General features: G+C 33.6%; 2 protein-coding genes across 3 annotated transcripts in view; both read right to left on the bottom strand.

Annotated features, from left to right (window-relative positions):
• Window positions 1-13,741: 13,741 nt before the first annotated feature.
• Bma-jac-1 (Uncharacterized protein) lies at window positions 13,742-21,907 on the bottom strand (the record flags this gene model as incomplete). Of its 2 annotated transcripts, XM_043073675.1 has the most annotated exons (28): window positions 13,742-13,819; window positions 14,404-14,634; window positions 14,842-14,935; window positions 15,023-15,183; window positions 15,342-15,518; window positions 15,667-15,750; window positions 15,916-16,087; window positions 16,160-16,321; window positions 16,443-16,594; window positions 16,681-16,797; window positions 16,907-17,027; window positions 17,140-17,272; window positions 17,368-17,514; window positions 17,619-17,732; window positions 17,948-18,035; window positions 18,133-18,368; window positions 18,490-18,643; window positions 18,836-19,011; window positions 19,255-19,327; window positions 19,516-19,637; window positions 19,705-19,836; window positions 20,060-20,135; window positions 20,193-20,308; window positions 20,674-20,766; window positions 20,875-21,010; window positions 21,176-21,356; window positions 21,506-21,574; window positions 21,774-21,907. In XM_043073675.1, 28 exons carry the CDS (start codon window positions 21,905-21,907, stop codon window positions 13,742-13,744), a joined length of 3,729 nt encoding a protein of 1,242 aa, XP_042929609.1. The 2 variants fall into 2 exon arrangements, with proteins under 2 accessions (XP_042929609.1, XP_042929610.1); XM_043073676.1 differs by lacking the exons at window positions 20,674-20,766; window positions 20,875-21,010; window positions 21,176-21,356; window positions 21,506-21,574; window positions 21,774-21,907 and having other exon boundaries at window positions 20,193-20,228.
• Window positions 21,908-25,944: 4,037 nt separating this feature from the next.
• Bma-moc-3 (Uncharacterized protein) overlaps window positions 25,945-27,651 on the bottom strand; it is a gene marked incomplete at both ends in the record, with an annotated part of 3,357 nt that continues 1,650 nt past the window's right edge. The window contains 4 exons of the mRNA XM_001899317.2: window positions 25,945-26,105; window positions 26,646-26,735; window positions 26,846-26,984; window positions 27,468-27,631. Of these exons, the coding sequence (XP_001899352.2) occupies window positions 25,945-26,105; window positions 26,646-26,735; window positions 26,846-26,984; window positions 27,468-27,631 (554 nt within the window). The remainder of the gene's footprint in view (window positions 26,106-26,645; window positions 26,736-26,845; window positions 26,985-27,467; window positions 27,632-27,651) is intronic.

The raw sequence follows: 27,651 nt of genomic DNA, 5'->3' as shown, positions 1-27,651 counted from the left end.
TTATATTCATTCCGAACCAAATATTTTCAGCTGTTTTTAGGTATCAGTTACTTTTTCGAAGTTATTTTCCTGAAATGGTTCCATGTTTCTTATTTTAATGCGATTCCTACACCTATTCCATTTGTTATTTGTTATGGTGTAATGTTCTGTTCTTGTTATCAGATATGCGGAAGGATATTACTATTATAGTTCTGCAATGATTATGTAAACAGTAGCCAGGTGATGCATCGAGATAGATATAACTATAATTGAAAGATCTAGGATTATCATGTATTGTAGATATATGAATAATTATTTGGAATTTCAAAAAGTATCAGATCAGCTCACATCTTAGTCTCTTGTAGATTTAATTGAGCCTAATCATAGCAAATATGCAGCAAATTCTGTTTGCTATAACAATAATATGATATTCGCCGTCACTATCTGATCAATTATAATAAAGACCTTTCCCTAGATAGTAAGTAACACTTAGAAGTCAATTGGCTGTTCCTGCTCATGATGATTCTTAAAAGACCATTATCAATTTTAGATTGAACACGTATAAACCACCATGATTACTATCACCATTATAATCGTTCTTATCGTAACCATCATCATTATCATCGCTGTCATCAGCCCGGTAACAAGATGATACTTACACCATTAAAAAGCGAATTTTATCTATTGTAACTTAAATTGCTACCGTTCACAAAGGAGATTTCTGCGAGATTATTCCAGACTCACTCGGAGTTGATCCGAAGTTCACGGGAAACTTAAAGACCATCCATTCATTCATCTGTCCATCTATAGACCCATCCGTCCCATCGATTCCATCTTTTTACAACTAATCGAGCTCGGCGGTGATGAGGGGAAGCTTCCTTCTTCCCTCTTCCTCCGCATTGTTCTATCAAAATGTGAGGCAGAAGGTGGGTTGGTCCAGAGAGATCCTTCCTTCTCCCCTCTTTTCCCCTCCTCTCTACACTTCACTTTCGTTCGAGATAGGGAGTGCAAATTTGGGGGTGGAGTCACGAGTGTCGTTTTCAACCAATCAATCTCTCCCTTATCGCACTATTTTACGCCGTACTTCAAATGACTCTACAACAAATTGTGACACTGTATTAAATATAAGTGAAAAACAGAGGCGTGGAATTTGTGCCTTTTTCTGGAAAAATTCAAAATAAAATGAAGTGTGAGGTGAAAGAGAGGATAAGAGTGACGATAATTTAGCCTAAATGGTACCTGTAAAGGTGATTTTTGATATTTCAGGGTAAGCAGCCATCATATTCACTGCCATCTCTGTCCTTGCCCTTCCTACTTCATTAACTTCTGGCTCAACCCAGTGCGCATTCTGGTTGACCTCATCAAAACAAATTGTTTTTTCGAATTTTTGATGAAGTTGCTCCTCATCATGTACTGATTTTATAAAGTGATAAGCTGTGTGAATCGGCACAAATTTAAACTGCCCGAAGATTTGGGTTGTCATTTTTCATGTCACTCAAACAATTTCAGTTAATAAAATTGAACTTTACGAATCTGTCACTTCATACGCATACTAATTCAAATAATCAACCTAGCTAATTTATTTACCTCTAGAATGTCAAGTTAGTTTAGTTATGACACATTTCATTTCCTATCATATTCCTGGATGGAATTTCTGGTTGTGGCAGTAAGGAATAAATATCAAATGATGCCTTTCATATGTGATAAGTAATTTTCTCCCAGTGGGCTATCATCTGCCCAACCAAGATGGGTGCAAATTTTCAAATCAGCCGCAATTCCCTAAATCCCAAAGCAATGATTACAGTAGTGAATAATATTGCATTGAGCCCATCTTAAAAGTTCATCATTATATCGCCGGATAAACTAATGCAGCTGTTATTAAGGCTGCTAGATTACTAAGAAAATACTTTTTTTTTTTCTTTATAAATATTCTTAAATAAGCCAGCACGTAAGTTTTCTAACATGTTTTTCTTTTCTTTTTTTTTGATTGTTCATTTGTTTGTTTGTTTTCTCGGTCACTTTTTTTGTCTTTGTAAAAGTCAAAACTCTAAATTATTTTACATCTATAATTCAGTCAAACAAAATTTATTGATGATGTCGTTTTTGCAACCCCAATAAATCAGTGAAGAACTTATTGCAGCATATGCTTGTAAGCAAGAAGAGGAAAAAAGAGGATGATGAAAAAAGTATATATCTTCAAACAAATTTGTTGATATGTAGGCTGGCCGACTATTACACAATTTTTTTCGCGGCTGGCCACTAAACCATTGCTGGAAATCACACCAACATAATGATGATATACGTTTGTTTCAGAGGTTGCGGATTTAAAAAAAAAAGAAAAACAGAAAAACCCTCTCTTCCAGCGCATTCAGCTCTTGCTTTCCACTTTTCTGTTTCCCGTATCTTATCGTTGTGATTTCACTCTTTTCCATTGGCACTCTACTCTGTTCTTCTCCTATCTTACTTTCAACGAATGGTCGAGAAAAATGAAGGTGTGAAAAAGTTATGTTCTTGAACATATATCTCTATCTGCTCTCATTTCTATTTACTATTCTCTCCATGTTCAAGTATATATGAATAGAAAATTCAAGCTGACACATCATCATCATCATCATCATCAGCACCACCATCATTTAACTCATATAGGATCAGATTTGAAAAACTTAATGCGAAAATGAATACTAAGCTTACTGCATACTCAAAACTTTCACTTTTAATGACCCATTATACAAACGATCAAGTTTAAATGAAATAAGTTTCGTATCGCCTCTGTAAAAGATAATTACTTAATTGATGGTCGGCAAAAAATGGCTACTAGTTAATGTTAATTAGAACTGATAGCTTAGGATGAAATGATTCTCTCTCTTTTTTACGACACATCAGTCACTTCAAACTTCTTTCTATAGGTAAATTATGCCGACAGTAGACCCCTTGGACGTCCATGAGTTCTCGCTATTTTCATTATTTGACTCATCATTGATGAAAGTTTCAGTCCAATCTTTTCAAATCTTCAGTTGATTCAGTCATTGCTTTTAATTCGTCTAATTTATAAAAAAATTTTTCTTAATTATTAATGATTAGTATTACAAAGGAAATGTTACCTCAATATGGAATGGATATAATTTACATAAACTAGGAAACAGTAGTTTAAAAAAAAACTAAAATAAAGATTTGGTGAAATTTCAAAATTATACTCATCAGTGATAGAGCACAAGAAATATACTGTACTTACAGCAGAACAACAGTGTGAAACAAAGCGTATATGAAATTATCTAAACAAATAAATGATATATCCAATAAGATATTTTGTTATCATATATGTCCATTTGATAAGCAGATAAAAAAAAGGTATGGTGAGTAAAAGAATGTAAAAACTACTTGTTCTTTAAACAACAGTGTTTAGGAAGGAAGGTGTTAAGAAACAAAGGAATGTAAAAATGTTGGAATTTTAAAAACTTTTTTGTTGCGAAACTTGACGTCTCTGTTATGGAAAATGCAAACAGAGTGTATTAATATTTCTCCTCTTTATTTTCAGTTCTCGTGCTCTCACCCACCCTTTCTGTTAATATCAGTACAACTAGTGACAAGTATTTTCTAAATTCTTTTTTTTTTTTTTTTTAATGAAGTATTTGGCGGGAAAAGTTCGTTTCACTAAAAGTACTATTAGCATGATAAATTCTCGAATTTATCGGTTCAATGGAAATGGTAAAAACGCAAACAATTACTGGATGAGTTAGATTTATATATTGAATAATCGTTTAAATTGGACCATTTTCTGACCATTCACATTAAGCGCATTAATAATTCAGATCATTTTTCATTTAAAGAAAGGTCCAACATGATGTCATAGAAATACTAATTATTGTTATTACTATTATTATTATTTTATCATCTAACTGAAACCATTATTTATTGAATTCGGGAGTAACTTTTCTTATAAATGAACTCTAATAACAATAATTAATAATAATAATAATAGTAACAATAATATTAATAATACTGACAATAATAATACTAATAATACTGATAAAATAATAACAATAGTAATGACAATAATAATACTAATACTTATAATAATAATAATAAAAGAGACAATGCAAATACAGCATCAGTAATGACTACCAAACCTAGTCTTACGATTTATAATTACATGTAGTAGTTTGAAACTAAAGGAATAAGCTCATGCAGTTAAAGAAGCATTAAATTTAGTGAAGAGTAAGCTAGCTCATCGATGTTTGGTGGTTGTTAAAGAGGCTCAACGGTTGCCTTTCCCTGTTTGGCTCGTCTTCTTTTGTTGGTGCTATAAGGAGCAATGAGCCGGAAGATAATTTCCCCCCCCTGAGAAGGAGACAGCGCAAATGCACCATCAGTGATGACTACCAAACCTAACGACCACTAGCATGATAATGATAGCAATATTGATAATAATTTAATGATAATAACAGATAAACAATGGTAAAATAAAATTGAAGATGGTGGTAATATTCTTCATAGCAGTGGTGTTAGTGATTAAATTTTATAAATAGCCGAAATAGTCGATGACAAACTTGAAATTCTCATAAAAATTTTTATTAAAAACAATAAACAGAAACTTTTATTAAAAGCAATAAACTAAGTTTTTTTATTTCGAAAATTAGGGAATTTTTCAATTTCATTCTGAATTTCAACGATTTTCTAACGGCAATTTCAACAAAGGTTTTTTTAATGAGAAAAACATAGGTTATGATAGTTAAGGCAAAAGAAGAACAATAGGTTGTTGTTATTTGATATGGTTAAGTGATGATGTTTACTGATTATGGATTAGATCCAGTGCTGCGATAAATGTGTATACAGGTGTCAAATGCATTTGTACCTCTCCAAGGATCATCTGTTTACAGATAATTAACACTTCATCCTTAAGAACCACATAATATCTTCCTTAAATAAACTGTGTCCAAAAGATGAAATTCATATTACCAGAATTTTTTTTCTGGTATGCACTAGTACTATATAAAACAAATATTATTATTACATGACCTTCATTAGTTTCAAGAGTTTCTATTCCATTTTCGAAATTTGAAGAAATTACAGTAGTCAATAGGTAGTTGGGAGGAGAGCAGATTTTTAAACTATCAAATTGAAAATTTAGACCAAATGTTTTAGATACATTATTTTATTCTTCAAATGAGCTGAATGAAAATTGCAATTGTAGAAATACCAAATCATTGGAAGTAAGTCGTGATAACTATTTAAATAAATAAATATATGTGGAGAAAAGACGCTGCTTATTCAATGATTAATATCTATAACCATTTTCTTTTAGATGACTTTATTTGAACTTTCGCTAGCTATTCTACATCTCATCTATCATGCTTAAACCAATTCCTAAGATTTCATGAAATTTAAAGATTTAAGAAATCAAAGTTTTCGAGAACCGTTGCTTTGGTTTATCATCTGCTCAATTTTTGCCATACAATTTTAGGTACGAATTTCATTTACAAAACAATAATTAGAATATTCCTCAGTGATAGTCTATTGACAAAAATTGAGTTACTGACTTGGCGATCTTGATTATTGTGCCAAGAACGGCAATCTGCGTTGTCCACATGACCTTTTATCAAAGTAATATTTATAGGCGTTCCACATGATACGGAATAAAATAATCCCAAAGGATTTACCATTAATTAGGATCAGTCATTGAGAACATATTATAACTAAGTAGCATCACTTGTTTTCTAAACGATTAACTTCTCTTTCTCCTTCAAGCTTGATGGGGTCAGCAACTTCTGTTATGTTATTTTTAATTTTAATGAAAATTCACGATTCCGTAAGTTAAAGAATAGAATCTCACATTTAAGAATTTAGTATTTCTCTAATGAATATATAGAACATGTGGATTTTTTCTGTCTGATATAACATATTAATACATAAAACGCAAAATCTTGGTTAATCATATTTAACAGAAAAGGGTATTGCTGTTTTTGTGTTTTAAGTTTGAGAAGACTATAATTTGATGAAAATACAAAAATCCAATGTTTGGAACGACATGGAGATAAAGATGGAGGATTCGAGGGAATACGGTAAATTGAGCAAAACGAACTGCAGACAGTGTTCTGAATGCCTGTATTCTTCTATGCTGTAGGGAAAGGGTGTGTTTGTCGTTGCTTTGTCACATCGTGAAAATCGGATGGATAGATGATAAACAGGCATGTAATGCCGCAGCAGGACACGTGGTTGAATATGTTTGTCGGCATACGAGCATGCATGGCGACTGTTTAGTTAATGCATATGTAGGTGCCACTAACATGTGATAACAATCACAAATGGGTGAGATTTGATGTGACGAACAAATACGACAATGATACTTCGATGATGGCGCATATGGGATAGTTCATTTGTTGAAAGAGAATTTGGACCCGACTGAGTTAGTCCTAAGTTTTGGCATGTATGTGTCTCAACCTCGTCCGTTCTTCTTCAGTGAACGTGTCTCATCTCTGTTAAAATTCATTATTGACAACCTCCTCCCATTTCCCACCTTCCTCTTCCTGGATCCTGTTTTGTCGATTTCTTCAACGAGTCTTGTCCTCTCATTCCTACATAAAACATGCACAGATACATGACTGACGGAATATATACACGAACTGCATCATTCAATACACTTTAAGGGGATAGTTTCCGATTTTCATTGCCAGTTATTACTTTTAATATTCTACACTTTTCATGTAGTCCTTTTTGCAATAAAAAGGGAAAATAGGACAGAGCCATTTAATACCTTATTCTCTCTAAATTTTTTACAGCTCAGATTCAAGAATCATCGCCATCCTCTATTCGAGCTAATTACCAACTACAATTGCGAATATTCGAAATTCAATATTCAATAGATGTAAAAATAAAGACAAAACAAAATAAATAATGAATATAATAAAGTTTAGTGAATCTGAAGTTTACGGAGCTAAAATTTGAATTGTAATGCCATTCAGGATAAAAAGAAAGAAAAGATCAATGTTTGGAATTGAAAATGACGAGATCTGTCGTCGAGATTTGTGGTTCAAAGACAGTTCAAAATGAACATACTTCGCCCATTCTGAATAAACGATCTTTGACAAATGCAAATGCGATGATGGTTGACGATGTCCTCCCAGCTGTCCATATCCACGCCCTTCAATTCTTCATCTTTCTTCTTGCTTTTCCCATTCATATCTTAAACCAGTGGAACCTTCCGAGCCTAGATGAGTACAATTCTCCTCCTCGCAGATGAACAGAACTCTTCCTTGACGAAATTAAGATTGATATCAATTTAATGAACTTACTTATTCGGCTATTTAATAACTTGCACTGACCCGGTTGCAAATCAGAATTTGTAAAATCAGTGCCCAGTACCATATGGTGCCATTTAAATAGTACAAAATATGTAAATCATGCAGCATATTTTATATAACAGTATAGAAAATTGGAAATATATTGATATAATCGGGCAATATAATTTATTATTAACTTCTTGTATGAAACTTCAAAATATTATTCTATAGTTCGAAACTTAAAACTTAAAAGTTTGCAATTCCCAATAGAAAAATTAAAAATTCATAAGTGCCAAATGAGTCGATATTCAAGTGTGAGATATCAAGAACTAATTTTTGTTGATAATTCAGATAATATTTCCAGGTTAACTGCATTTTAGTGGCTCTTCTATACAAATAACTAGGAAACATACATAATGCGCTAAATGTTAGTGTCTTAAAAAGACAGATAAGTTAAGTAAAAATATTTAACTCATTCTAAGAGTGTATGGCAAACGCATACAGTGTATGGAGTGTATCGCAGTACCCTTCTGGTGCTGCTCTAATGTCAAGCTGCGAAAAAAAAGAATATTTTGTTGTTTTTCTTAGCAAAATGACTGATATCACCTGAAAATTTCCTCCTTCCATTCAATTTTCACTTGAAAATTCTTAAAATGTGCAACTTTCTAACTACAACCAGAAATCGCCTGCAGTCAATACATAACAATTAATCTAAACCTTCAACTTTTCATTTTCCTTCTTCAAAAGTAGGAGCGATTAAAAAAAAAAAAAAAAACTATAGGCAAAATTTTCAACAAATCTTTACACTTTTATTTCAGAATTTCTGATAATCAACAAAGAAGATCTATTTTTACAACAGAAATAATAATATTGCGCTTATTTGATTCGGTTTGAACAGATGATTCTTGTTGACAATCGGGAATAACTTATACGAAAAAGTCCTTTTTTTGGTTGACTGTACCCAAATCTTTAATATTTCTTCTCTTGTTGAAACTCTAAATTTGCTTCGCTAATTATGCTACCGTTAACTTTCATCGATTGCTTAGCACGTTCATTTTTCTTTTCGCTGATAACATGCAAGCTAATATTATTGAAATTTCTATTAGATTAATTTGAAGAATATTTGGAAGGTAAAAATAATGTTCCTTTTCGCATTTTCAAAATTCCATATAATTTGTTTAGTTCATGAGAAATGTGACTTGAACATTTCATTGCATTTGGTGTAATAACTTTGAAGGATAGAAGAATAAATGAATCATAAAAATATTGGTATATTAAGCCAAACTGTCCGATCCACTAGCATTCCTGTTAGCACTTTTGAAAACAAATTGATTTAAGTGGTTTTGTAAAGAGTCCAAAACGTAACCGTGTCCTGATTTATTTTAAAAATTGAAAATTAATTATTAACAATTATCCGCAATGCCAGTGACATAAGTCATTTTGATCTGATGATGACTACTCCACATCAAGTTTGAACTTCATGATATACATCAACTTCGGAAAATTTGAATTTGCCTATGATGATTACTTTGTATATTCTAATTTTAACATAGATCAAATAATATTTTATCGAAATTGAAACTAGAAAATATTCCTTTCAAGAAAGTGGAGTGCAATCTTTTCATTTTCTGGAACGGTTTTTATGAACAGGTACAATTCTTTTGGAGCTATTAGTCAAAGGATAACAACAAATCGCTGTGAAGTCAGCGTAAAGTTAGTGATTGTCTTTCTAAATGCCTTCGGTACACATCAAAATACTTCTACATAATAAATCGTTGGCGCCATTACATATTTCTAAAAGACCTTTGCTGATTGTCTTAGAAAACATTGAGATGCAGTAATTTCTATATGGGTATAATGCCTTATTACTATTGAAATAAAAATGTAGAATTACAACCACTAAATAACAGATTAGATATGTTTAATTGGAAGATTCAGAATTAAAAAATAATAATTGCACTGATAATATAAAAAAATCGAAAATTGTTTCAATCAGTAAAACTAAAATAATTTCTGCTATCCCCTTCACGCATAGGAATGAGTTTTGCACTATTGATTTATTCACCTAATTGTCATAAATTATGAAAAGTTGACGGATGCAATGACATTTATCATATAATAATACTGAGAAAGTGGTTATTTATACTATATTATTGTTTCATAATCTCTACACAAGTACTGCAGTAACTCCTGTTCCTGCTTGTCATCAGTATGTTCCCAAAATAATTCATTGCTTTGGTAACCAGGAATGTTAATTAAATATCAAAACCACCCGCAATATGCAAAACGTATAACTTTCGATAAAGATGTCAATAATATCACGATCAAATTTATTAAACGGAACTTTATAATGATTGATGTTATAAGCCTTTTTAGAAATTAATAAGTTGGAAATTTATTTTAATCATTTTTGGTATAAATCCATACAATTCGTCTTTTGGTTCACTCAATTTCATATATAACGACTTGTAATATAAGTCTTATATTGGAAGAAATTCAAAATGATTACAAAGTTAGTGCTTCACTATGAGAGAACATTTATTAAAATTTATTTACTTATCACTTCTGACTGGCATAATCACGCAATGCTATGGGAGCTAGGAAATTTATAAGCTTGTTTCGAATGACAGTACACCTGCAAATAGATCCAAAAAGTTTCTTAAAGAAATCTTCTTTTCAAAAAAAATTTAATTGAGAAAATTAAGTCTCATTAATGTAGATAGCAAATAATATAATAATTCATCTAAAGGTTCTGTTGTATCAGAAAGCTACAGCACAGCAATGAGTCAGGCACGTGAATGTATGTTGTACCCCCTACCACGTCAATAATTCAAAATGGACTTCAAGTTGGATGAAACAGAGGCAGTGGTCGCAATGTGTGCAAAAACGAAAGGGCGGAATGGTGCTTTCATGTATGCAGATGATGTTGTGAGAGGAGCTTTTGCAAATGGTGTGGAATATGTATCATAGAAGTATTTAGTATCCCTTTTAATTAGACCTCAAACGCATAAAACTTATTTCTTCGGTGCAAGAATGACTGACCCGAAATGATGGAAGCATTGGAGACAAGGGAAGGATGAAACAGTTACGAGGTCAGGGTTGGAGAGCTAGAATGCTTCACATGAACGATTTACCGATTTGTGTTGTTGATGGTCAATTACTATTTCACTTGACACTTCAAAGCCTCGGAACCGTCTTTCAGTTGATGTTATCAACACCAACTTTCCTAACCTCTCTACGCAATATACTTTCTTGTCTTTCATCGAAATGAAGCTTCCTTTCCATGACAATCTCGAAATTATGCAAAAATAAATCATTCGGCAAGTTTACAAATTCTTTTTTATGCTTTCCTAGTGTTAATTTTAAAAGATTATGCGAAGCATACACAAATGTGCTCTCATGATTCAAATATGTGCATTCACTGGGAAGAACTGATCTTTAAATTTTAAAGAAATATTCTTTTAAAATTCTATATCTTAAATTTAAAAAGCTTTTCGAGTAAATTTTAGTTGCCTACCACTGCTTATGTCGCAGAAACCTTAAAACATACGCAGATCGTTAAACAGTTGAACAGTCCTTGCATCGAATAGTCCTGTAGATGTGGAGAGAAATTTTTAATTTACCGGAGATGAAATGTTTAAAGGTGGCTTTTCTTGATGTCTCAGAAATGCTTTTATGCTGCAAATTATTCTTTCTTATCTTCCTGCAAATATGATGAAGAAAAAAAAAATTGTCGCATCAGCGGAATTGCATTGAAATGCGTATTTATAGTGATGATTTAGTGGTATCGGAAACATCCTGCAATAGGAGCGCCAAAGAAGCTCGTAACATCAATTTCGTAAAATAAATAAATGCTTGCTGTCTAAAGGTTAAAATGTCTAAGTCTGCCAGAAGTTAGTAACATTTTCATGATTTTGATGCCGATTATTAAATTATTAATCATTACTGATGATTAATAAATGCCATGTTATTAAAATTTGATGGAAGAGAGCTATTGACAGGTGGTAGTGAACAGGTATCTTCATTTAAAGTGGTGTAAAAGAAACTTATGCAATTATAAACTGACCGAAAAAATAAGACTTAAAGAATCCACTTCCAGAACTATTTTATTCTCACATGGATAAAATTCCGATAAATATGCTAAAAATAGCAGAAGACATTCCCAGTTTTTTTTTCGAAAAGCCTAAACGCTTTACATTTTTAATGCTCATGTCAATTAAAATTCAGCTAAATATTGCTAATGAAGAATAGAGTTTTGACTGATCTAATGAAAAAGGTCATTGCCCACCAGACCTCAGTGAGGAATTCTTTTCTAAACAGTATATCCCGACTATTAAGAAACCAACAAAGATTTTCCAATGATATTTACATGCACTAATTTTTAACGTTCCATCTTCGTAATAAGCTAAAATAATACTGGTGAAAAAGCAATGTTATCAAAGAAATCAGCATCACTATCGTTCTTTTTATTTTGGGATTATTTTGGCTCCTTACTATCAGTGCCCGATATTTCCTACTAATTTTGGCCTATTTTTTCATGTCTAATGGTTTTGTGAATGATGATACAAGCCGCACCACTCTTCACTGAAGCTTGCTATTCAATTTTTATCTTACAGGCAGACAACCCGTAGTTCTTCAAAATTACAATTTACAATCGCAATCTAAATTATATAGCAGTTTAACACAAATGAAAATGAAAACATTCAGAATGGCTCCTGAATAAAAACAATCAGTTCAACTGCTTAAGTAAGAAATCAACTCCCACTCTTTCTAGTCTATGTAATCTCTTTACTCGACTTACATTATTTACCACAACCTCAATTATCACCATAACACGCGAAAACCTCCTTACTGTTTCCGATTATTCACGCTGCACTAGAACTATAACTACCTATTTTGATCACTGTACTTTGTCATGACCAATCACAGTCTTATATTTGTAAAATAACAATCACTTGCAAACAAAACAGTCTGATTTTTGAACACACAGACCTACAAAGGGAACCCTGCATATTTTAGAAATTTTAGCTGGACGAACTCTTATCTTTAATCAAACAACTGCCAATTTCTATTTGCCAAACTGAAATATCAGAAAGGAGGAAGTTGCAATGCAAATGTCCATAACTAGTAAGCATAAAGCAGCATTTCTTAAATCCAGAAAATAATTTCATGAACACATGGAGCTTTTCTTGAAATTAAAGACGAATAGAAATTCGGTCGTGTGCTGATAAAGGAAAATTGAGAACAATCGCCACGCAATCGGCATTAACTCCTGTACTTTGAGATCTGGAACTGTTCAAAATATGGTAATAATTCATTGGTAAACGAAAATACAAAACAGCAAATTTCTGGAAGCAGAACATATAACCCAAAATATACACACTATAATGGGCAATAAAGCACGGAAACCTTAAGTGAAGTGAATGAGGATAACACTCTAAGCAATATTCCGAGTATTAAAGTGTTTCAATTTTGAGAAAATAAGGAAATAACTTATTTGCAAATTTTTTTTTAGTCGTTTTTTTTATCACCAAAATTCATGTGAAGTATTACGACTGATTGAACAACCTGACCATAAAATTACCATATTTGTTGAGAAATCATCATCGTTGTTGAATATCAATTTGAAATGATAATTAACAATGACCAAATTAAGAAAAAAAAATACAGAAAATATCAACAACAAGCACTGTAAAAGAAGATATCCACAACCTTATGAGCAGCGAAAAATGTTACACCCCAGATAACATAATGGAAAACGAGATATAAAAACATAAGTCCTTGATTATGCTGGAAACTGAATACGCCGTACTATTAAAACATTAAAATGAAGCAAATATTGCCTTTTCTCTCTCTCTCAAAAAAGGAATAAACAACATATCTCCCATCTATCAGCGATATTAAAAAAAGCATAAAGATTGCCTTTAACTACAATCAACTAAGAAAAACCAATAAGTATTGGTTTTTTTTTTTTTTTTTTCTGACCCAAGATGATAAGTGGTTGAAGGAGTATAGAAGAATTGATAAGTGAAGTTTTCGAAACCGACGAATCTAAAAATCTTCAAAATCATCAACTTGCACTATCCCTTTTCAGTTAGTTGCATAGTAATAATAGAGATCTCGTCTTACACGGTTTTAATTTCTTCAGAGGTTCTAAATATCGAAATTTTAAAGATACAAGCTTTCTAGTGGAAAAGATGAATCTCCTTTATGAAATCATTGATAAATAAATAAAAAGAAAAAAACCGTACTTTTAAATAACGGAGATGAATGAAGCACAAAGGAATAACAGTTAGTGGCTTAATGGCGAATAAAAGTACCACTGAACAATATCTGTTAAAATAAGAAATGAACACCAGTATGGCATGCAATAATATGAAATGTGCTATCATCGGTTCAGAATCATTTCAACAAAATTAGTTCTAAATTTCTTGCAAACTTATTCGTTCCAGCTGTTGAATAATGATAACATATACAAATTTTGTTCACACCCAACTATCACCACCCGTTGAGCCGCAACGTTCACTGCGCTTGTGTACCGAAGCGTATAGTGGTTCACCAGCCTTAAAATTCTTATTAACCTAGAGTCACTCTTATTCACGTGATAAAGGAAATATAATTATAGAAGATGGTAAGAAGATAAAATGTATTCAAGTAAATAAATGTAGGGAAAGTGGGTTCCTCAAAAAAAAAAAAAAAAAAAAAAGCCAAACTTTATCAAATTCAAGTAGAATTTAGTTATTTAACGATACAGCTGACAATAAAAAAATTTGAACAGTGTTTTGTCTTGGCATTATATTAAATTCTGGACACTATCGTACTAGCTTAGCCGAATAAGATTTAGCATTACTATTCCCTTGAATAATAAACTTCATTAAAGGATCTAAATTAATGTATTCTGGTATTGTGATTTTGTAAAGATTTAGCGAATTAATCTCTGGCGAAGTCTTGCCATATGCACAACCTTTTACTGCATTGGCCTGCAAGAAGAGGTCATTGTCAAATAGATACTAAAATAGGGATGACTTTTACATAAGTCTGTCAAAATAACAAGGAAATACTTGTTATAACCCAAACATTTAAGGAAGGCCATGACTTTAGGCCAAGAAAGTTTCATATTTTAAAAAACAATCATTAATCAGCACACCCTACTATCCAGTGTATCATATCGCCCGATACCGCATGCGTTCGCATTGTCATCGAGATTTTCACTTTTTAAATGTGTTGGCCGCTCAGCGCCTTGCGATGATATTGGTCGAGAAAGTGTTGTTGTATCACGGGCGCGAATTGTTGTTCCCGAATAGAAGTCTGATTCTTTCAAACCGCTTCGTTTGAAGCCATCATGAAGTTCTTTGTGCTGCCACATCAAGTAAAGAACCTGCGAGATATCCCCAACAATATCAGACGTTATACAATGCATTCAGTTATTTGCAGCCTTTTTTTTAATGTCTACTGTTTATTTATTTGGTGCCGATTCAAAAATCTATTTAGTTGAAGTTATAAATCTATCGGAGAATGTACAGACAAGACTGTTAGTTGCTTCTTGCAACGAATTGAAAAAAAAGGAAGGGTAAATGTAGACAACCTGTGATGCATATTTACAAATGCGACTGCTGTACATAGGATGTGAACTGGCTAAATTTCGTAGTCGGTCAGTTCCTCCACATTCGTGAATGTTTCTGGAATAACGAATAGGTTCATTTCATTTCTAAGTGAGAATAACATTCATAATAAATATCACTGGAAAAATCTAGAGAGATTAGAACCTTGTAAAGTCTGCAGAATGCTTGACAGTTTCAAATAATATGCCCAAAATTGCTCCAATTGTTGCATCGCTCACATTTGGATCTCTAAATCGTTGGTCAGCTCGAGGCAGCTTTGCCACTAGATCTTTCATTGCATATTTACCGATCAGTTCGCGATTTCGCTGCAACAGATGCATCTTGCATTTGTACTATGTAACTAAAAATCATATAAAACTTAATCAAAAATACTGATTGGAAAACTCAACGAATACTTTTTTTTGATTTTTAGAAGCAAAAATATTAGAAATTTGACAGATTTCAATTAAATGCTAATAATGACCTGATCAAGCGATAGGTTTCGTAAAGCTGTTGTTACAGCGCAAACAACTTTGTCGTCATTCAGTCTTAATAGTTCCACAAGCACAGGCAAACCTTTTTCTGTGCGTATACAGGTCCTGACATTAACTGATGGCTCGAACTGGCAGGCAGCAAGGTTCTGTATTGCACCAGCAGATGCCTAACAAAGCCATATTTACCAAGACTTCTTAATGAATAACAGTAATTTCAGGCTTAATCGCAACAGAACATGCAGATTTCAGTGAATGCGTACTGAGCAAAAGAAAGGAGTAAAATGATGACTTCAAACTTGTATTCAGAAATATTACCTCCAGAATTTCAGGGTTCGACGTTTCCTGTAGCAACTTGAGATATAATTTCACCAGCTGCGGCTGCCATAACAATTCTGCTCCCTAAAAGCTTTTTATTTAGAACTGATCTTATTCGTTCATAAATTATGACTTGATGCAAAACTCAACGGGAAAGAAACAAAAGGAAAACTGGGTGTTTATGTCACAATGCTTTCCTCTCATCACATACATTATTAAGAACAATGAAAAGAAATACGAAAAACGTACCACCATACTTTCTGAAACATTTACTGCAGTATGTTGTCCTATTTTCTTCTTTTTACTAGATTCTTTTTTCTTGTTTTTGGGGCTTTCTGAAGGAGCTGATTTACCGCGCTCTCGTTGCGTAGCTTTAAAATCAGCTTTGGGATCGTAATTCTTGTCCTTTACTTCTTGGATTCTAGGAAAATACAAACTGTTTGTCACTGTAACTTTTTTGCTTAGTAAAACTTTAAAGTGAAATAAAACATGCCGGTAACTGAGGTTACGCAAAGTGCACACAACATTTTCGACAGTACGTGCATCAATCTGGTTTCTTGAAACTGCACCGTGCAAATAGTGTACGAGACTTTCGACCAAACCAGGACATCCACGAAGTATTTTTCGGGCACTTGAGGAAGCAGCCGAAACATTCCTGAAAATCTATGACGTTTTCTAATTCCAAATATTCGCCGAAAATAATTTCATTATAGGAAGGATGGTTTAAAATTTTGCAAAATGATGCTGCAAAATCCTTTAAAATACTAGAAATTTGCCTTAAAACGCCAGTTCCGTTTTTAAACATATTGATACTATGTGATATATTGCTTCCACTTTCCGCATTACTCTCAGTCAATCCAGAACCAGGCACAACAATACGTTGATTTATTGGCTCCGAAACTTGACTAAGTATTATTGGTTTCAACTCCTGAAAATTTATCATTCTATTTACTTTCAGGAACTCATATAAACGTACATCACAAGTTATTTCAAAATCATAGTTAAAATATTTACATCACAGCTTGAGAGATTCCACAGAGTAGCAGTGACTTCTTCCATCACTTGTGCATCGTGAGTGTGCCTCAATAAAGCCGCTAAAGCAATAATTCCACCTGCGTTATTAATAGCACGCTAAAAAAAAAAATCTCAAATTTGCAGGATTTTTGACGTGTTACATTATTCAAACATTTCTAGAAACTCCGATTCGTCCCAAATATCACTTTATACAAAACAGATTGACCTTATTTTCATCATTTTCTTTCCCGAATGATAGATTTTTCAAGCAACCGCAAACGTTTTTTTGTATATCGGGTACATCACTACCAAGTAAACGAACAAGTCTCGGAATACCATCTAATTCTCTGTAAATCAAATTGCTATCTCTACCTGAAGCAAAAATTATTCATAACTTTCTTTAATGAATTAAGTAACTTCATGAAGAACCATGAAAAAGCTTTCCAGAGGAAAAGTTACCTCGTCTCTTCCTTAATAGCATTATCATTATAAGTTAAATGCTGCAAGTAGCCAGACGCATTGAGTTGTTCGACCTTGTTTGCACTGTCCAAATACTCAATCACCTCCCTCAGCGTTGGATCTCTCCAGTGTACTGAAAGTTTTAGAGCACCTACTAGCATTTAAAAAATACATTAGATAATACTTCAAAACCAAGATATAATATACATTACATATTGAAAAACTAACAACCGTCTCTTTCACGAAGAAATTTTCTGTGTATCGGTGGTGGAGAATCATCACGATCAGGCAGAGGTGGCGATTCGCGTACAATTTCATCTTGAAGCAACGGAACAGCTCCATAACTTGCTTTTTCCACATAACACTCGTTGCCATCTTAAAACAAAAGTTGAAAAATCATAAAGCCAGCAATGCACTTTATTAAAATAACAAACTAATCATCTTTATCAAAAAAAAAGAACTATCAGTAAAGCAATTACTGCAAGGTATTCCTATGTGTACTCCAGGAGAAGGATCTGAAGGTATTGAGTATCCAATAGAATTACATGCTATAACGCGAAACTGGTACTCATGACCTGGTATGAGATCACCAACTGCAAAAAACATCCAAATGCTATAATATACAATCAGTTTTCTGAGCACAGTGACAATAGGTCTCCTAGTTGTAGTGCATTAAAAATCTTGATATTTTAACAACTAAGTTTGATCAATTTTTTGGAATGATGGATTGAAAACAGCTATTTCAACGGTACGCTTCAGCAAAACTGATCACATAACATTTGGAAAAGAATGAAAAGATGTAAAATACCTGTCATTTTGCAGGAGCGAATAAGCATTTCATTAACCTTGTACCAAGCAGCATCCTGCTGATGATCTCGGAATTCAACATCATAGCCCTGGAAGGCATCAAAAACTATTTCTGAAGGCTGCCAGAGGTAGAAGCAACGAATTGCATGTTTTTCTCTTGATAATTCGAATTGTTGTTAACTTTACCTGTATTGGTAAAGAACTCGCAGCTGGAAACCAGCAGAGTGTTACACGGTCGCTGTCACAGAAGTCTACATATTCTGGTGGTTGCGGTTTTGCTGGAACTCCGTGCAAGACTCCAGATCTGATGGACGGTCGTAGTTGTATAACATCAGAAACTACTGAAGGTGCAGATACATTACCATCACGAGCACGTGCAACTACGCGGAATTCGTAAGTGGAATTTGGACGGAGGCATTCCACTGAAACACGATGCTTCATTTTTAAGAAAAATTTAACGATAAAATATCTTATTTTGGACTGTTCCGGAAAAATCATTTCAGACCATCAGAAGGTAAAAACAAAGGACGTTTCTAAAACTACCGGTATAGGACGTGATATAGACATCCGTTGTAGCGGTATACCAGAGCGGGTCACCAACTTCCCGATATTCAACAATATATGATGCCGGTGGATTATCTGGTGATCCACCTTCTGTCCAATGCAGGCGTACCCAGTTCAATTCAAGCTCCTCTATCTATAAAAATGAAAAAAAACATATGTATTGTAGTTATGACGATATCAAAAACGTGTTCACTGTCTCCCGAGATAGAAGAAATAAAATGCATGTTCCTCCCCCGATAATTTGCATTGTTGTTAACTTTACCTATATTGGTTGTATTAATGAAACTTTACCAGCACCGCTAACCTAGTGAGAGTTTTCACGAACCTGTGGTTGTCCAGGAGGAGAAAAGCTACTTTCTGCCTTTGTTGTAGGTGGAATGCGAGATGGAACAGGCGGTTTCAGTCGAATAAAACCAGACGACGGACTTGGTTTAGACGGCCCATCAGCAGTTTTCGCCACCACTCGAAATTCGTATTCTCCATTCGGCTTCAAATTCAGTACTGCAAAGCCGAATGACAGTTAAAATAGAAATATTAAATAATTATCAAACTGTATATTGCTGGCCAAAAAGTTGACTGATGAAATAATTAATGATGAATAAAATGACCGTTTATGAAATCCTTTATGGCCATATACAGTATGTTATATATATTCCATTTCTGAGAGAATGTTAATGACAGGACATAAACACAACTGGTATAATATTTAACTGGGAACACAAACATATTAAATGAAGTTCAAACCTTCAGTTCTGCATGCTGTTATAAGATAATCATTTGACTGCATCCAGTCACTGCCACCTGCACGATAACTAACCTAACAAAGTAAAAATAAGCATAGGAAAAATTAGCGATATTCAGTAAATTTGAAAAATCAGCGATATCCAAAAACACTAAAAATCACTGAAATAAGTTAACTCTGGGTTTTTTCAGACACTTTCTTTTCATGTAATCCAGTAATCTTCATCAACAACACAGTGATTCCAAATTAAGTTCAGAATTCACCTCATAACCAGCAACGGGTGCAGATCCAGGATTTGCCATTGCTGGCGCCCACTCCAACACAATGCGATCAGAATCAAGCAGCAACACGTAAGGTCGACCAGGAGCCGTTCCTCTCCAACTATCTGAAGAAATTGAATCATACACTTCAATATAATTGTAAATTACTATCAAATAATAGCATAAGCTTACTAAAATCAGAATGTGAATCATAATCCAATCTCAGTTGCACACTTTGTGAAGTGGCTGAAGGTACACCACGACCTGCCGAATTAACAGCAACGACTCTTATTTCATATTCGACTTTCGGATTGAGATCTTTTACTGGAAGCGCATTACCATAAGTTAAGAAGTTAAATAATATCCCGGAGTTTTTCTTTTTCTTTTTTTTTTTTTTAAACAATCAGTTTAATTACAAAAACTAGGTGTAAAATATTATAAATTTTCTGTAAAAAGTATAAAACATAATGCAAGTTCTTTACAATATCTTGCACAGTGCAAACAAAAATGAAATTGTGGAAACTACACAGTGATTTTAAGTACATACTTCTAAACCTGTTTCCTTTGATCAGACCTTCATGAGAGAGATACCATTCAGAAGTTCCAACCCCACGTATTTCAACCTGAACAAAAGCCTCATTTGAACTAAACCATAAATCCAGCTGACTGTGCAAGATTACCTGATAACCAATAACAGAGCCAGCTCTCCCTTGCATATCTGGACACCGCCATGTCAAACCAATATCATAGCTAGTCACATCAGTAATCTCTGGAACGCCTGGAGCATTTGGAACGTCTGAAGAATTTATTCATATAATAGCTTTTCTCAAATGAATTGATTAGCATCATAAATAGTCACACCTCTCAGCAATGGTGTGATGACTACATATCAAATCGAATATATGTATGATCTTCCTATAGAGTGAGACTTGCAGGACTGAAACCATTCTATTTCCGACATCTGAATTTTAAATTGTACATGGTTTCAATTCCAGTTCTCCAGGGTAAATAGTACATGCCAGTTTTTATAAAGCTTTTGGCATACATATCTTATTTCAAAACTATTCAAACACTGTTAATCTCACATCGAAATAAAGATATCGATAAAATCCTTGAATTCAAAAATAATCCAGAATAAATATGCACTACTAAAAAAATTACCCCGTGAAGCACAATGTTCAGCTTCATTAAAAGAACTTGGTGCGGGTGGTGGTGCATCATAATCAACGTCATGTTGGAAGGAACTATCTTCATCTGCAGTAGCATCAATACCAAAAGAAACGATTTACTGTGTTTAAAATGCATTATATTAAATTTAAAATTTGTAGATTTGTCATCCTTTTCACGATGAGTGGTGATTACCATGTTCATACGGCTGAGTAATACGTGTAAACGGTAATGGACTTCCATCAGCATCAAAAAAATATTCAACTTCTTCATCAGCAACAGGTAAATGGCGCACCGATCTGGTTGTTGTTACTTTTGTAACGCGAGTTATCTACAATTTTCCAAAAAATAATAATTTATGCAACTGCTATCACCTGTATTATTCCTAATACATCAGAGTCAGCAATGATGCTAAATAAAGTGTAATATTGAATAAATGATAATAAGAGATATCTCAGAAATTGAATCAGGTAAAAGATATACGATAAAGCCGAACTTTTTTTGTTTGAGATGAATGCCGCTCAATGTCACCATTAAATTCTTTATTTAGAAAACAAACACCGGGTACTGCTTCATCGGGAGGTTCATCATAATGCGATTCATAAGTATAAGAATACGTCGAGCCGCGTGCACTAGTTGACCCAGATAAAGCTTCGGACAAATGTGTTGAAGGGATACTGGAGCAATGTGGGATCAGTAAACTGATTAATTACAGAGTACAAGAAATTATAAAAACTGTTTCAAATGACAGTGACACCATCCAGAAAATTAGCAAAACTAATTTTGGATTTGTTTCGTATTTAAAAAAAAAAAAAAAAAAAAATACACTGAATGTGTTAGTTCATCTTTCTTCCTTAGCTTCCATGTATTTGGTACTGATGACTGAGGTACTGTGCTGCAACATTTATTGAAAATTCAAAAAGCAGTTCTGACGTATATCATATTACAACTTGCAAGGAATATTAAAAACATGCTAACCGTAACAATATTCCGCACTCCTCAGAGGCTTAAAACACCAATTTTCACTCTTATCAGCTAATGAATTGCATCGCTTGATGTAATATAGATCCATGCTTCACAAGAATGAAACATACCTTACAAGAGTGTCTACTTGTTCAGATGTATACACTTCCGTTAATCGAGACTTCTTTTCATGCTTAACAGAATGTGCAGGTGAAAATGAAGCGAGGTCGTGATCTTCCTCCGGAATAGGTTCCATTTGGAACATGTGAAAGCAAGTGAACTGTTAACAAAAATGTTGATATTTCCAGAGTTGCACGCTGTAATTGGAGTGAGCTACGAGTATAAATATCAAAACAAATGAAATAAGTTCACAAACTAAAAGAAATACACTTTTCCGTCATCTCGATTTAATAAGGACAACACTTTTGTAGTGGCATTCCTGAACAACGCATGTAGTCGACCACTTTTAACCCTTTCTTAATGAAAAGATGTGACTTACTGAAGTAAACGAGTCCTTAAAAAGTTACGGGTGTAACGTTCATTGGATATGCAAGAGTAGTACACTTCCAATTATCAATGAAGCCTTCTCCACACTTCCAATGATCAGTGAAGCTTTCTCCAACTTGAAATTCAGTTTAAATCAAAAGAAGGAATAAAATTTCGAGGATTACATAACTTATACTTCAAATTCTCTTTTATCCAATATTACTTTCTTCCTTTTTCATGTATAATTTGGAATTACAGACTTTTCCAAATATCAGCTCACAGCCCAACCCAGACATCCTATCATGATCCGGGCCAAAAGTTCCAAACAAGCCAAAGTCACTGCTATATGATCGATTATCATCATTAACCCAACCGACAGAAGAATTGAATGGAATTATCCAGTTTTCAGAACATTATTTTTGATATCAACAAGACGTTATTACTCCACAGGTTGCAGTGAGAAAAAGTAATAAACTATTGGTTTGTTAAATAAAAAAGTAACATTCCACTGACTGAAATGATTAGAAAAAATAGCTACGTCTGGCAAGCAAAACAGTAATGGTACGTACTATATACCGTTCCATTTCTTCTTTTAAAGAATCACATATAATGTTATCGATCGACATACATTAGTGAGCATTTCTGTAAAGCCTTATGTTGTTAGAGCTTTAAAATCTGGGAAATCGAGACAAAGCCGAACAATTCAGTGGTTGATAGAGTGGAATGCAGTAACTGTCCTCAAAGATGAATTGAGCAAGAAAGGACGCAAGCATTGGAAGTGTCTAGATAAAAGAATGATTAACAAAAATGAAGGGAGATGACACTTAAGTGTGCATTTGGATTTTCATGAAAAGCAATATAGAAAAGAAAGGAAAACGGAAAGATACAGGAGAATGAGGATCTGATTAGAACAAAAATCGTACTTATAATTCCATTGTCAGTGGATGTCCCTGATTACCTTTTTGAAAACAGAATGGACCGCCGTTCTAATTATTCGATTGAAACAGTCCTATTTTACTATTTGCCGAGTTTTCTAGTTGAGAAAGGGTAGGCCTATTGGGCGATTTCTGGCTTTATTGATGCTTCACAAGCGACGCTTACAACAAGAGTACACAGACATGTGTCCAAGTCGATCACTTCATGGAGGGTCATCACATGTCGTACCCGTCTCGCTTAAGAGCTATTACTCTCACTAAAACAGGCGACTTCATACCATGCATTAACATTAATGAATACTCAAAATATTGTCCATCAGTAGTCACTGTTTACAACTCCCACTACTTTCCTAATGATCAGCTGATTTCCCTGACTTTTCCACTTCTTTTTCCTGAACCCTACAACTATGAATAAACGCATGAACTAGGCAGAATTTGCTCGTATGCGCCTAGCTGCCTACCTTCCAAACATATTACGATTGATGGAGATGGAGTTTTTCAGATCTCGACAACACGTGTGGCCACTTCTCAACCATTTACAATGCATGAATTAATTTCAAGAGAAGACAGAAACACTCTGTATAAACTGATGAAAAATCACAGTAAATAAGAGTACTGGCTTTATGATATTCTGCTTCAAAACGGTGTTGAATGAATTAACAGTGTAAATGGGAGGTTGGAGGGAGCATTTTATACCTTTCTAACTTAACATGGACACAAGCATAACAATTTTATTCGAAATTATAATCACCAATGTCTTCTATTTTTATTTCATAGCATATTCCAACGCATTAATGGAACAGTTTTTTCCTTCCTGTGTCACGCTGAAATTTATTTCCGATAAGACAGCCAGATACTAAAATTACCAATTTTTGAAAGTCAAATTTAGAAGACACAAATGTTTGTAATTATTAGAATCACAAACGGAAAGTACGATCCTAAGAATCTTTTGCAGTAGCTTAGGTCTAATTCACACTGATCACCTCAATATTCCAGTAGTGTTATGTAGCGCTTAAAAACTAAGAAGTAATTTGGATACGGCTTCAAGAACAATATATTGTTCTAGGTTTGCATGACAGCTTTGCAGCTGGTCTACCAAAAGACTGGTCTTAATTATTAATTTTTACATATTGTATTATTTCACTTTATAATGAGAATGTACCTGACAGTCTCCCCCTAAAATCGAAGGCTTCTATGATAGCTTCAGGGAAAACATTAAATAAGAAATCCAATTTCTCGAATAAACTATCATTTCTAAATGTTCCTTACATGTACTTAAGATGAAAGCCTTGGTACTTTAGTTCCGGACTTCAAGTTGCAAAGTATTTGCTAACACAAGTGGAACTACTGGGTGGAATACTACTTGCAGAACTATCTAAAGTGACGAGGTGGTGTCACTGATAGAGAGACAACAAACTGTTTAGTGGAGTTCACTATTTGGAAGCTAATGTTGCTTCCATTTCCCTGCACTGTAACCAGAGAAATCGATATGTAGATACCCTCTGTATACATATATATATATATATATATATATATATATATATATACACACACACACATACACCATTGTATCAACATGTACAGTACAGTCATCCATATTCCTTACATATTTAAACTTGAATGAACTGTTGTTGGAGTTTGCGAATGTGAGGGTTGGTAAACACTGATAAGTTAATCGATTAGAATGGTTTAGGAAAGCTATAGATGCAGAAGTGTTAAGTAGACACGGTGGGAAAGTGTGTGCTACAACACTGTGCCATGCTGCACAATTATGTGTCTGAATCAAAATGTGTAAAGAACGCGTCTTATTAGCATCTGAAATGACAAACTCCATTTCTAATTCTGATATTTCGTCACTCGTGGGATAAAATCATTTATATGTATATTCATTGATTGCATTCTATGGGTTGTTTGTGCTTCTAGGTGGTGCATGTTGCTCAACAGTGAACTACTATTCATCCATATTTGCTTGATTTCTTCATGATTAAAAGCAATAACTGAAATTAAAACAGTTACTGGGACGTAACTATATTCCTATTTTCTCTGGCAATCCAGTAAACTTTAGTACATATTTCGCGCATTGCTAGAAACAAACTGTGAAAAAATATTCTCTACCACTCATCAGCAACAAATCCAGTCTTCGAAGTTACCTAAACCGCACTTAGAATCTTTGCTTGTGTGCTGATGCACTGGTGTCATATTTCAGACCGAAGATAAGCGAAACGAACCACTGAAAACCTCCTACGGTCATAAACTATGATTTGGGAGATTACATCAGGGATCACCTTCAAGTGACCTATTCAGGTTCCATGCCAGTATAAGACACAAGCACGAAACACATTGCACCTATCAAATTGCCAGGTCAATTCTGCAATATTTCTGAATATTTGAAGAAAACTTTAATATACTTAATGATAAAACGAAAACAAAGCTTTATTTCATTAACACAAGAATTGGACAAAGAAAATTTTAATGAAAGCAAACATTAATTTTGAAGTTTAAATCTTAAAGTGACGATGACAATAATTGTTTGAAAAAGCAATTAGAAATATTAAGAATGGTATGACAACATAAGTAAAACAGTAATTTCATATTGATGCAACAATAATTAACGATAAACAAAAATATGCTGAGTTTGTGAGGTAATGACTTCCATGTTTTAAAAAATATGACAAACATAACAGAAAGAAAACTGACTCGTGAATTTATTAATTGAGTTCACTTGCAAAGTTTCGTCAATAAAATTCATCTTATTCCTGAGCAAGAATCAATTGCTGAATTTATCCGGAAAGGTATTTAGACGATCTTCAAGAAATACTAGTTTGAGACGTTTTCGAAGAGCACGGAACTTGGGAATTTAACATAAATTCACAAGAACAAATTATGTGTTCCAATAAATTGGGAAATCCTTATCAACAGCTTGCGACCAATTCTCATAACCACCGTTGATATCCTTGAAGGGAACCAAAGAATCAGCAAATTCTTTACGTAAATACAGTACAGCTATTTGCGAATCTTCACCTTTACGACAAATCACGTAAACTGCAAAATACACGAAGGTAATGAATGAAATAGATCAGAGATTAAAACACATTTCTGACATGATATTAGTCTTTTCGGCAAGATACGACTAAGGGACCAACCCAGTGATCCCTTCTCCGAAACTCAGCACTCAGAATACCTACACATTTCACGAACTTCAGAGTCCCTCGAATTAACGCTTAGATGTTGTCATATTCAGTCACACATTCTTGTACCGATTTTCTTTTTGGAAAACAGAAATTTCCATTTTGACTCCAAGGATTCCACTTGCATTTCTTTTGCATAAAAATTATTGAAGTTCCAACGCAAAAATCACTTTATGTTTCAGTAGCCTTAGAATGACCATCATGTAACTTTACGAAACTAGCTTCACACTTTTTTTCTTAAATATTTAATAACATACTCATATTTAATAACATACTCTGTTCCTGAATATTTCCAAAATGTAAGAATTACTTCTGAAGAAAATTAACTCACATGGAAGGTTGAATAAGATGAAAAAAGAAAAGAAATTTATGTCCACAACTGCAAAAACTAAACCTCCTCTATCTCTCATTTCGTTGATGTCTGCTTCTAATTCGCGCACCACATCTGCTGAGGTTAAACAACAGAGTTTTAATATCGGTATATCTGGAAAGTGTTAGTGAGATTTATTTTTCGAAAATCATAAGTTTCTTTTAATATCAAAAAGAATGCCCAATATAATACATCAGTATGCCAAAATAAATTAGTGAAATTACTGATAGCATTTGGTAGATGCCCAATGCTAAACTCGTGAGGCCATCTTGTATCTATCAAAATTGGCTTCTTGTCACTGTTTTCACTGAGTTTGAAATAAGAATATGGATCAATACGATCATTTTCCGTCAGCATCTTGGTCTGAAAGCTACTGACATAGCAACTTGCTTTTATTTCTATTTGAATCGATATATACAAACCCAAGCAATGCTCCTTGTTAATTAGCATTTAAGTGAAAGTAACATCGAATTCGCTAAATAATGACTTCAGTTGCCTTATACAATCTTTGTTATATGTATTGTTAGTTATATTTTGTTCATTAAATACTTCATGTCAAAAATTCCTTTTGTTCTCGAAATAAAAGGCAGTTTACTACATTTAAAAGCTCTAATTCTATGATTTATTTTTCAACAAACAATGCCTTACATCACTAAATAAAATCTTTTCTTCTATCCTTGGAATTTGTACGAGTTTTTCTTTCCTTTGCTTGAGCAAGGATATCTATATTTGACAAGGAAAAGAATTAAGTCAAACGGATATCGCATTCCCAGCAAAATCATTATCTAGAAATAATGTGCCTTCCAACCTGTCTCTTTTTTTTTTTTTTTTAATTAATAGTCTTACACATGTTCTGGTTGAACACCCATATAATTCTTTACAGTCTCCAAGTTCAGTAATTGTTTGTCTCTTACCGCACACCGCACAATCATCTTTTTGTTGTCTTAATTTGATGGTTTTGGATGTACCATTTAAAGCATTGAACAAATACAAGAAACCAGCAAAGCAGCCTGAAATAAATCGATAAACA

This window comes from Brugia malayi (genome assembly GCF_000002995.4).
Source record: "Brugia malayi strain FR3 genome assembly, contig: Bm_v4_ChrX_scaffold_001, whole genome shotgun sequence".
NCBI classification, from domain to species: Eukaryota; Metazoa; Nematoda; class Chromadorea; order Rhabditida; family Onchocercidae; genus Brugia; species Brugia malayi.
The sequence above is the reverse complement of the archived record's forward strand: the minus strand, read 5'-3'. Positions and strand labels throughout refer to the sequence as shown.